The 12,802-nt window shown below is 36.1% G+C and overlaps 1 protein-coding gene across 18 annotated transcripts in view; it reads left to right on the forward strand.

Annotated features, from left to right (window-relative positions):
- The window catches only part of NRXN1 (neurexin 1), a 1,117,469-nt gene that overhangs the window by 493,356 nt on the left and 611,311 nt on the right, over positions 1–12,802 (forward strand). For all 18 annotated transcript variants that reach the window (XM_059942818.1, XM_059942803.1, XM_059942804.1 and 15 more), the window contains one exon: positions 4,456–4,894. In XM_059942818.1, coding sequence (XP_059798801.1) covers positions 4,456–4,894 — 439 coding nt within the window. The remainder of the gene's footprint in view (positions 1–4,455; positions 4,895–12,802) is intronic.

Below are 12,802 nucleotides of genomic sequence, written 5' to 3' on the forward strand. Positions count from 1 at the left end.
CATTTTACATATAATACTGAGCCTTTGCAAGGTTGAAGGACTTCCACAAAGTCACAGGATTGCAAGAGGGTGAGCTGGAATTCTCTCTGAAGGCTGACTTGAGAACCAGATTCTTAGGCCTCACTTGTGATTGCTTCCAAGAATGAAAGAGAAAACCAAGGCTCAGATTAAAAGGAGTCATTCATGTTCTCTCAGGGAGGGTCATGTTGGAGTCAAGATCTCTGCATAGAACTTCGACTCTGACTTCAGCACCTATTTTACCACCCCTCCTACTCTCATAGTTAACATATGAAAAGTCTTGATCAATGCCTGTTAATTAACTTAATTAATTCAAGAGCCCCATTAAGACTTCTAAGCTAAAACATATTGATAACAACAACAACAAAGGTCATGATCTGAGTGGCAAATATTTTCCTACTGATCTGCTTATTTCACACACACTTACCTCCTGTGGAAAGAGATTTATCTATCAGCCACCAGTTCTTCAATACCATCTGTACAAACCTTAGATAGATATAATCCCTGAGGCATGTCTGTGTACCTGAAGATGTGGTGAACATTCTCTTTACTAATGGAATAGGGGTTTCAATACATCTCAGAATAGGGAATGATATCCTGGCATCAAAACCACAACTGGAAAAAGCCAGACAAAGAGAAGGAACAAAAGGGCATCTTTTACCTCTTCCCCAAATCACAGAGATTGAGGGGAAAAAAGCTCAAGGATTTATGGATTTGACATGCCTTTCCTTTTTAGATGTCTGTTTTAGAAATTAAGAAACTGAGACAGAGAGAGATTAGGCAGCCTGACTTAGGTAAAAGCTTTGTGATTAGGGTAAGTCTGTATCCAGACTACCAAACTTCTGTTCTTTAGCCTATTTACACCCCCTGCCTTTTTAGGACTATTATCAAGATCAAATAAAATACTCAGTGACTGTTTACCTCAGATTTCCAGCCTAGGCATATAAAAACACAAACATACTTCTCCTTTTCTTGCCCATTTAAGTGTGAGTGACATTTTGAAAATTCTAACAAATGTTGGAAGAAAGGGAAAAGATCATCATAGCAATGTGTGGAAATTGTATGGCAGCTAAAAGATAACAAACGAAACCCAGCAAATAAATAACAAAAAACCCAAGACCCCTTTTATGTTTCTATTCCTTTGGGATTTATGATATAATTTCATGAAGCAGGGAAGTGAAATTCAACATTTTGAATTACTCTTCAAAGAAACTGAAAATCAGTATCCACAAAGAAATATTGATTCCATAAAAAGATCCAAATAGGTGTGCAATAATACCACCAATTGTTAAGATGATAAAGTGTAAGGAGATTTGTTGAAAGTTGAAACTATTAAATAAATTACAATTTTTAACATAAATATGAATGAATATGAATAATTATATATGATTGAAAACCATATTATCTCAGAAGCAAAAAAAAAAAGATTTGGCGTGCTTACTGGCTACTCCTTGTTATTATAATTGAACTATATTCAGGTCATATTAAGAATAAGTCTAACTTTAGAAAAGTAGAGTGATTATGAAATCTGGGTCAGCTGACGCAGTTGTGTAGATCTGAGAGCTATCAGCCTGCCTATCCAATATCGCCTTTCTGTCTTCTAGAGTTGCCTTTCAAAGAATACAAAATAAGAAAAAAAACCACACTGTGCTTCTCCTCAAGATAGTTCTTCTATGAAAATTATTCTACCCCTGGAGAATTTTAAATCAGGTGTTTTTACTCTAAAAGCAGTTTACACCCCATAAAATGAGTTTGAAGGTGATAGGTCAACGTGCCATTTGTACATAAGTTTCCACATTTTCCTAGAGAAATTAGCTAAAAATTATAGCTAGGTTATGAGATGGGTCCACAATACTGCATTCTGTTATATTTTAACTATATTTGTAAATATTGTTATTAATAATAGTCTATAATCTGGGAACTAGGTTTAAAAAAAGTGAAGAAAGAATGTTATTCAACTCTCAGCAAGTATTTATTGAGTGTCCGCTCTGTGCCAGGCACTGATCTTGTTGTAAGGTTTTTGCCTGCATAAAGCATATATTCTAGTGGAGATTCATACTCCCTTTTTGGGGTGAGGGGGTGGTGCGTGGCTCACCCTAAGTATTGTGATCTAGGGAATCCTTACGTTTCTTCTCCATCTCCCTGAACCTCACTGAATCACCAGGGAACCCAATTCACTCATGAGATTATAAATCTCTCACTGAAATTCTCACCTACAAGTGCCCTAGCCCTACATTTTTTCAACTTTTTGGTAGCTGATGTGGGACTCATGAGACAATAGATCCTGCCTTATATCTACTTGCTCATGTCAGAAGCATCCAATTCCATTGCTGTGGTTCTATTTCATGGTGATGTGTTAGCATTGATCAGCATTACTATCTGCATCATTTGGGTCAGAAAATACTCATTCCTGATTAATACCTACGTCAAAGGAATATCCATATATTAAAATATAAATCACCAGGAAAAGATGAAAACAAATATACAGGTTTAGGTAGCTCAAAAATCATGGTGAGAGGTTATAAAACTTGGAAAGTCATCCATGAAAAGCATTTTATCCACTACTGAAGATTCCCAAAGAAAGACAATCCTAAATCAACTTTCCCAAGGCTTAATAGCTCTTTCTCTTTTCTAGGAAGTATGTTTAAGAATTAATCTAATTCCTTTTTGTTATTGCTTGAGTTCATTTTCCCTTCTTTTGTTGTCAATAGATGCTTGTTAAACCTTTATACATATTTGTTCAAAGAATAAGGGATATGGTATTCTTTATAATAATCCTTCTTCAAGATAAAGGTAAACTGAAACACCAGGACTAGCATTGGAAAGATGTGATTTATTTAGTTGGCACAAATCATGTAAAAAACACCAATTATATGAGTGTGCTTAATTTCTAAACATTTTCTCATAATGGATTAATTTAGAACTAATATCTCTGTGTCTCCTAGATGATAATAAAGAGATGATGATATTTATTATCATGCAGTTTGATGTAGTTGATGTTTATTGAAATCTTACTATGTGCTTGGCATTGGATTGTTTGCCATGTAGATTTTCTCACATGCATTTTCTTCTGTAATCATTATAACCATCCTGTAAAATATAGTGTCTCTATAAACAAAGCTTAGAGATCATACAGTTATGTAGTGCTGGAGCTGGAACTTGAGCTCAGGGAGTCTGATACCAGAGCTTGCACTCTTAATCACTCTAAAAAATAAAGTATCCATTAACAAATCCTATCAGGAAATTAATCAGCCACACTATTGGCTCAATTGGTCATGGGTTTGGAAGAAATAACAGCTGTCTTGACCTGGTTAACTTGATAGCACTAATCAGACACAGGCTTATTTTTTCTGTTATGCAAGTATATTTTTATACATGGATAAATGAATTTAGAAACTGACAGTGTTGGCTGCTGTGAAATTTCGAGTGCCTTCGTAAAAGAATTTAGATAGTTAGTTATCTGGACATAGATAACTAATTTATCCTTAAGTCTGTATGACATATCTTTTGGAAATGTAATTATCCATGGTATGGATTTTGTAGAGAAAGGGTATGAATCTCTATGTTAAAATAGCTACGGATTTATTAAGGTGATGTGACAGCAGATGCATGATATTGTGAGCCCTGCCAGTGGATTTGTCCAAAGTGCTATTTGGAGTCCCCCAAAAGCCCTAGGACTATTAACAAGCAATGAGAACTACCCAGCCACTTTAGATGAAGTGCCTTTGGAAATGAGGGTACAGGACAAACTTTGTTCCACATTTGTATACATTAAAAGTGAAATGGAACATTAGTATATAGATTGAATGGATTTAGGATAAACACCAAGTTCCAGAGTTAGCTAACATTATTCAAACAGTTACTAATGCAGGGCAGGGCAAGAGAGAGCTTCTGTATCTTAGTCATATTTTATGATTTTTCTGAGAAAATTCAGGATGTTTTTCACCTCAACTTGTGATTATTTTACAAAGTTAATATGCACCATAGATATATAGACCATAGAAGAGATCCTGTATTTTAGGTTACTGGTATACAAAAGTATCTAATTTCAAATATTTTAGTGATGGCAAAACTGAAAAACCTCAGTACTTATATTTAATAAACAAAGCATAATAGCCAGCTAACAAAAGCAAATGGTTCTACACATGCTTGGAATAATGAAAGTTCTGTGCAGATTTATTCAAGTTATTTGAGTTAACTACAGGTACTTTGTGTGTGTGTGTGTGTACACATTATTTGAATGAAATTAGATTAGAATAGTTATGTTCAATAAATTGATACCTGGATTTTATTTGGCTGAAAAAGCTGTCTTATACATCAAAAGGCACTAAACATTGTATGTCTTTTCATAATCTACTTGGAAATTACATGAACTGATGACAAGTTTGAAACATTAAAATATGGGCCCAGTTTCTCACTGCTATCCTCTGCCTACAGGTTGTGTATAAAAATAATGATGTAAGGCTGGAATTATCTCGACTTGCCAAGCAAGGAGACCCGAAGATGAAGATTCATGGAGTGGTGGCCTTTAAATGTGAGAATGTTGCAACTTTGGACCCAATCACCTTTGAAACCCCAGAATCTTTCATCTCTTTGCCTAAATGGAATGCAAAGAAAACAGGCTCCATATCATTTGATTTCCGCACAACAGAGCCAAACGGCCTCATTTTATTTAGTCATGGCAAACCACGGCACCAAAAAGATGCCAAGCACCCACAGATGATAAAGGTTGACTTCTTTGCTATTGAGATGCTGGATGGCCACCTCTACCTCCTCCTAGACATGGGGTCAGGTACAATCAAAATCAAAGCCCTGCAGAAGAAGGTGAATGATGGAGAATGGTATCATGTGGACTTCCAAAGAGACGGACGGTCAGGTAATTTATCATTTTTTATGCTGTTTATCTGCTGGAACACCACTCCTAAGGAATTAAAACCAAGACATATTAAAGAGTTCTTGCATTTCTGTCTTTAGGGTAAAGGAAATTGTTATTATTTCTGTTTCACATCATAAAAGAATCAGAAGGAGCTAATTAATCATCATAGTTGGGCATCAAACCCCAAATGCTCAAATGGCTTCTAGAATAGCTTCTTAAATGAACATTAAATGGATAATCAAGTGCCAAATCTTGCAAGAAATTTCATCTTGAATTTGCAAATGACAAAATTCAGTGTTCTTGTGTTCCCAATGATCTCTTGTATCATTGGATGTTTGGAGGTGCTTGAAGTGGCAAATATAAAATATGAAAAAAATTTCAATGATTCATATATAAAATCCTTAGTTTAATAGAGTACACTTTTTTATCCAAGGTGGGTCTATGGTATCAAAAACACTTTAGTCAATACAGTAGGATTTCAAGGATGCAGGCAAAACTCCTCTGCCTTCCAAATAGCTTCCCTTTCTGATGAAAGAGGTTTGGAATTCCACCAACAGGAATTCATTTCTCTGGCTTCCTTTTGCTGCACTTTTTTTTCTGGAACCGTGCATGTGAGGTGGGGGAAGGAGAGGATGATTGTAGTGAAGGCCTGAAGAAACAACGTTTACTTACTCTGAAATGTGGAAGTAGATTAGGGGGCTTAGGGAGTTGAGCAGCATGAGGTCTGTGGGGGCAAGAATTATCCAGGCAAAGGAAATAGCATTTGTGGAAACCCAGAGAGCGAGAGAGGGAGAGAGAGAGAGAAGCCATTTGTTTCAGGTCTAAAACTATGTATTATGTCTTTTACTTTCTTCACCCTGTGCTTTCATGCTGATTGTCCTTCTCACTTACAAATCAAGTTATCTTCTTATAATTGAAGACGGCTGAATTTAAACCTGGCCACTCTCCTCCCCTCTCTCCCCCCACTCCCTTATTTGCTCTTGTACTATACCATTCACTCTGGATTTTCCACTAAATACCAGGGTAAGCTTGGCCTAGGCATTTTTTAATGGACCTGGATTTCTTTCTTCGTAAAGCATGTTGGGAAGGACCCAGTATTCAGTGGATCCTAGACCCAGTGACAGGGGTTCAACAGCGATGGGGACTAGCATACTATATTTTTGCAAAACTTTCTGGGGGACTTGACGATCAGCCAAATTTGGGAACCACAGATCAGATGATACCAAGTGCTTCTTTCAGATCCAAGAATCTGTAATTACCATCCTAGTTTAGAAGGGCCATGCTGAAGCCCTGGGGTGAGCTCTCCTTCTCGCACTCCTTTCACAGATTGCTGTGTCACTTGTTTATTTCTGGCTTCTCTGCAGCAGAGCAGTTTCCTATTTTACAATTATTCATGCCTTCTTTTCCTGTTTATTGATCAAGAAGATCGTGTTTGCCGTCCTAAAAATATCTTTTTTGCCCACTAAAACAGAGATGAAATGCATGAAAATTGGGAGGGAGCTAGGGGTGAGGGTGGAGAGTTGAAGGACAGTCAGAACCTATTACTCTGATCCCCAAGATATCTTGGAGATTCTGTTTCTGACTCATCCCTCTCTGGAAACTTGGTCTCCCTACATTCTTTCATTTCCCTAAAGTTGTTCAAAAGGAAGATTAGTTACCATTCTGTGCAATCTGTGCTATGTTGTCATTTTTCTCCAGTATCTTAGATAACTGAGAGTAGACAGTAAAAGATTTTTTTTTTTTTTGGTCTGTTGTACTATACTGATTCCATTAGTAACTGGATTCCTCTTTGTTTTTCTGTTTTAAGCTGAGAGGAGTTCATTGATAGGAATACAGAAATATGGCAGTAGAGGGCCTCCCTTTGGCTTCCCCCAGCCTGTTTCTGCCAGAGTTAGCAGTTAATTTGCTACTTAAGAACCTTCAGACAGAAGACTTAAAAGGAGGATGGGAACATGGTCTAATCTTGTGTTTTGAAATATTAACTTATGGATGTTATCACTTGACTTAAAATACATCTAGACTAAAATTTTGAAAATGACTTTTAAGAATATATATAATTTTAGTCAGACTTTACAGCAATTTAAAACATAACTGATTAAGTGGATATCTTTTGGAAGTTCAGAGGGGCAAAAAATACTACACTTTAGATCAATGAGGTATTTTCTAACTATATGAAGAAATAAATACATGGTTAATGTCAAAATTTTAGTAAATGCAAAATGATATAAAAAGGAAAATAAAACCATTCATTATTCATTTGATAATGATGATTTATACCTGGATATTTCTTGCCAGTCTTAAGTGGTGGTGCAATTAATTCGTTTCCCAAGTTCCTTGGATGACCTATTACAAAAAGGATCAGATAAATACCTTAATCCTCTAGCCCAGGAAAATCTACTTTTGCTGTTTGAGCTCTTTAATTCATCCAAATAACCAAAAGTTTATTAACTGCCCTGTTTATACCCTCATTGGAAAAGGTCAGAGCAGAAAATATCAACTTTAATGTACAAAGTTCAGTGCTGGATGGGAAGAAGAAAGAGATGCCTTAAGAAAGTGTTATTTGCAGTAAGAAAGAAGATAAACAAAATGTGGGATTTTTGTCAGAATCCAATGGAAAGATTTAGTATGCTTGGTTGTGTTTTGATGGTAAAGTACTTTTATTTGATTATGATTTCAGATTAGTGAATTGGAACAAACAGTATAAAAACCAATGCTCATTCACTAAACCAAATTCTGCCTTTACTAAATTGAAAAAAAAAAAGAGCTCCTTATGTTGGCCTAGCTCAAGGGAGTTTAATGTAATTTTAATAACTGCAGCTGTTAATATTTTATATATAGTATTTTAATTAAGTTCTGTATTTGCACACTGCATTGTGTGCAATGGTTTGATATAAAGTAGCTTTTTAAAGATTGAATGAATCTTTAAAATGGTTTGGTTTGGTATAAAGTAGCTTTTTAAAGATTGAATGAATAGCTATACTAGCTTTTATTTTACTTAAAGAATATTTCTGAGTTAGGCTTGGTAAAATGCTAAGATTTATAGCTCAGTTAAAACTAAGAAACATAGAATTTCAAGAAATAGTTTCATCCATTTTTCACATCAGTTATAATCAGAGGCTATATGAACATTACTCTTACTATAATGTGGGAAACAATATTGATATGACAAGAGGGCAATGTGGGCTGATTTCTGACTCATGGACAATGAAGGTCATTATCTATTGATTTGCCTGGGATCCTCCTTAGCTGAATATTTAAAAACATTAATGAGCCATGTTATCTCCATTATTAAAGTAGAGGGAGCCCAGATGTAGGAGTTATTCCTTCTCTTATTGACCATACTAAAGTAATAGGACTAAAAGCCATGGTCATTAATTTGATGCTAATACATTTTGGCTGCCTTGATCAGAGATCGTGTTAAAACTATATTTGGTGGACAGACTGAATTTTTTTTTTTTTTTGAATCTGATTCTTTTTTTTTTTAATTTATTAATTTATTTATTTTTGGCTGTGTTGGGTCTTCGTTTCTGTGCAAGGGCTCTCTCTAGTTGCGGCAAGCGGGGGCCACTCTTCATCGCAGTGTGCGGGCCTCTCACTGTCGCGGCCTCTCTTGTTGCAGAGCACAGGCTCCAGACGCGCAGGCTCAGTATTTGTGGCTCACGGGCTTTGTTGCTCTGCGGCATGTGGGATCTTCCCAGACCAGGGCTCGAACCCGTGTCCCCTGCATTGGCAGGCAGACTCTCAACCGCTGCGCCACCAGGGAAGCCCCAGACTGAATTTTTGATATTCCCCAGTTTATAAGGGGAACCCATGTATGACAGGGACTATATTCTTTATGTTTATATCCTGGTGCTTTCTTAGGCAATAACAGTTGCTCAATACATATTTGGTGTGAGAAAAAATAAAGAATAAAAACATGTGAATGGCTCAGTGCCAACCCACCCCAATATTCTAAAAATGGTAACAGCATCATTACTCTTGAAGAGTAATAGCACTCTTTTAGTTGTAAATACAACTTTTTAAAGAATTACATTACTTCCTGAAAGCAGTTGAAACAATATAGGATAACAGGTGCTGTCCTTCTTTTATGAATACAGCTCCATCCTCCAAGCCCAGATGTCCAAAAAAAAATGCGGTGAGGAAGTTAAACAATTGTTAGAGAACTGTGATAAACCTCGTACAAAAATGACAACCTTTTATGAGAACAGGACTGCTATTCCTGCTTGTTCCTGAGCTCCCTATATCATTTAGCAAACATGTAGGTAGAAGGAACATTAATCCTGAGGGAAAGCATTCACTTCTTTCTGAGGGCTGGGATATGCAACCACAGTAAGCATGCTACTGACGAGGAAGATAGTCACTTAGGCTGTCCATCTTTCTGGTTACTTGCCCTTCAGTCCTTTGTTCACTAAAAGGTGGGTACCTGAGCCCTTTGTTTGGTAAGAAATATTGTCTTCATCTGAATACTTTTCCAAAACTTCATTTTCAGCACAATTAATTGTATTGGGTTATATGTCCCTTCTTCCATTCTGTGACTTGGGGAAAGAAAGAAGCACTTTCCCAAAATTCTACTGATACTGTTTGGTCACAGTCTTTCCGTGCAGTGTAGTTTCTTCCGTTGCCGGCTTAGTCTATGACTGGTGCCGTGCGAGGCTAAGTGGACTAAGCCACAAGTGGCATTTTCAGATCCTGCACTAAATTGGCAAAGGAGTAACCATACCAAGTGCCAGCCTGATTTTGTGGATCAGAGTGTATGGTTTGAGTGCCACAAAAAGTAGATATGCTCCATAGATAGTATAGCTACTTAACAGAGCCAAACCCCTAAGTTACTGAGTTAATAAATATGATTGATGGGGCTCATTACTCTGCAAACTTTGCAGGACGTACAGCTGAACATTTTCTTACCAACTCCTCCTCCCTTTCCAGGGTTCCCCTTTGCCTCTCTTTTGCTCCCAAACTCAACACAAGACAGCTTCCCAGGTATTTAACTAAAGCATGAATTGTGCTAAAATTACGAGGAGATTAATGACTGTTTTCTTGGGGCATGGATATTGTTTAAATTTGTGTTAAGCTGTTTGGCTGAGTCAAGGGTATCCTCTCAAGTATTTTTATAGCAAACTACCAGTCTTTTTTTTTTTTTTTTTTTTTTTTGCAAACCATCATTACACATTGAAATCAAAGAGAAAACTCATTATTCTTGTCAAATTCTACTTGTGTACAGCAGGGTATAGCAGATTGTATCAGCAGTTATTCATGGGTAAGCCCACATTTAACAGCTAAGAAGCCATTGAGATTTGAAGTCATAGAGTTCCAGTTTAAGAACTAGAAATTACAGAGGGAAAAGCAAAAGGCTCTCTCCCGAGTACATAATTAGAGGTTTATAGTAATCACTGTTTGATGTGAACAGCACTTTCTAGCTATCTATTACCAGCACTGATTTCTGTGTATACCATTCATGAATCTCCACTCTCACGCATTTCTACTTGAACGACCATTAGACGATTTCTCCATTTAGGCCTTGATTTGAATTTGCCCTCTGATTATAAACATTCCTCCCATGCTTCTACCTAGTAGCCTGTTGCAGACATTTGAAATAACATTAAGTAAATGTATAATGCTTTATTTTGTACCCATGCCCATAAACCATTACCCATCCACGGTAAGACTAAAATACCTTATCAATAATTTATCAGTTATTTGATGATGCTAATGACTAGATGGAGTCAATTTTGCATAAAGTTATTTTACATTTTGTTAAATTGATCCTTTATTTATTTATTCTGAATGTGTTTTAAAAGAAGATAGTCATCTGTTGCCTTCCCCTCCCATTTAAAACATTTTCAGTTTTACACATTTTCCTCTAGTTTTTTAACATGTAAGCATATTTTATAGAGTCACAATTGAAGTACAAACTTACTTTTTCAGACTATTTGGTTAATATGATGTCATAAACTCTTTTTTACTTAAAAGTATCCAAGTAACAAAAATTATTTTCTGTGAGTTGTGAAAAGAACATCTAAGAATCAGAGCAGAGCTTTACAGAGGCACCTTAACCAGGCTTGCAGGGTTGTAGGACTCAAATGTCTTAACATATACAGTGTCTGTAGAAAAGAAAGTCACAGAGACAAACATTGGCAGTACCCATCTAAGCACTGCCCAAGGGACTTGACTACTTCACCCCCGCTATAGAGATAGGGGCAGGTCATCTTAATTGAGATGGGGGCGGGGGTGTCAGAACATCCTAGGCTAATATTATTAAAGCTCCCGTCATAAATGAATAAATACACATTTGGATTATAAATTGACCTCCCTAAAGAAATATTCCATATCCTGTGACAGTTAATTTCTCATGGAGAATTAATAACTTGGCCTTCTTATTTTATACATTGGTCTTGTGGGTTTGGTAAATATCAGTCAAACTCTGAGAGGTGGAACCTCTCTCTCTAAATTCACTAAATCTCCTTTCCAGGCCCACCTGGCCAAGGGGCAGACCCTGGACTAGGGTGTCAGGTGCATCCTCAGGAAATAGGCATTTAGCTGACCACACCAGCCGCAGTGGCCGGTACTGTGGAGTGCGGCGCGGAAATCTGGGGAATTTCTGCAAAATAGTAGTTTAACTGCTGCAAAACACATCACTTGATTGATGTTTACAACTTCCCAGCATTGTCTATGATCATTTTTAAAACTCATAGGTATACATATATTGCTATGAGTATGTGTGTTTGTACATGTGCCTGTGCTTAATTCATGGCGTGTCTGTAACATATAAATATGTGCTGTTGGTGAAAATGTTCAGGCAGTTCAAAAAGTACACAAGTGAAAAGTTTTCCTTTGCCACACACTCCCCTAACCAATTCACTCCCACCTTCGTAGGTAAAATAGTTTGGTGTTGAAAAATTCCCAGATATTTTCCTATGCACCAGCATATCTGTAAATATAATTACACGTATAAAATAAATGTAGAGCTTCTTTTTTACATAAACAAGATCACTCTTCACCAATTATTGGGTGACTTAAAAAAATACTGAGAACTTTTTCTATGCCATTCTTCGTAGTGACATCAGATATCCCTAGTTTGAATATATCAATATTTACTTAATCATTCCTCTATTGATGGATCTTTAACTTTTTACTTTTGAAAAAATTTCACTGTTTTAAGCTAATTTATAATGAAAGTCTTCATATTATATCTTTATGCATATTGGTCAGAATTTCTGTAGGATAGATTCTGGGAATTGGAATTGCTGGATTAATTGCATTTTTAATTTTAAAGATAGTGACAGGTTATTTTACTAACAGACTGTTTCAGTCTACACTCTTATCTGCAGTACATGAGTTGCCCTTTTCTCCTCTCTCTTGGCCTTTATTAAATAATATCAAACTTTTAAATTTTGCTCCAAGACTTATTTTTTCATATATCTGTTTAATTTCTGAAATTCCCAGCTCACAGTAATCCAAGTAAGCAAGAAACACATAGTAATAAGCAGAAAACAGAATATTAAGATTGTTTTTTGTTTTGTTTTCAAGCAAAGTTTATTCAGTTCATGTTATAAACCTAGTACATGAAATTGTTTTTAAAAAGACCGAGAAAACTAAAAAGAAAGAAAGAGTAAAGAAAAAGAAAGAGGAAGGAAGGAAGAAAACTATCCATTCATAATCTGACTACTCCAAAACTCCCATTATTAATATTTTGTCTTTTTTTTTAACTATCTATTTATGGGACTTATGTATTTTGCATTTTGCATCATACCCTGCAATCAATGCTTCATTCTGCTTTTATCACTTATATTATGCCTTTTTACTGAGTTTGGATTTGTTAATAGAATACTAAATTTGACAAGTAAATTTGTAAGTTTGTAGAATCTGATTCTCTTCTGCAATGAGAGGTGAAGCAGAATTGTAGATAGA

This window comes from Balaenoptera ricei, chromosome 13 (genome assembly GCF_028023285.1).
Source record: "Balaenoptera ricei isolate mBalRic1 chromosome 13, mBalRic1.hap2, whole genome shotgun sequence".
Taxonomy (NCBI): domain Eukaryota; kingdom Metazoa; phylum Chordata; class Mammalia; order Artiodactyla; family Balaenopteridae; genus Balaenoptera; species Balaenoptera ricei.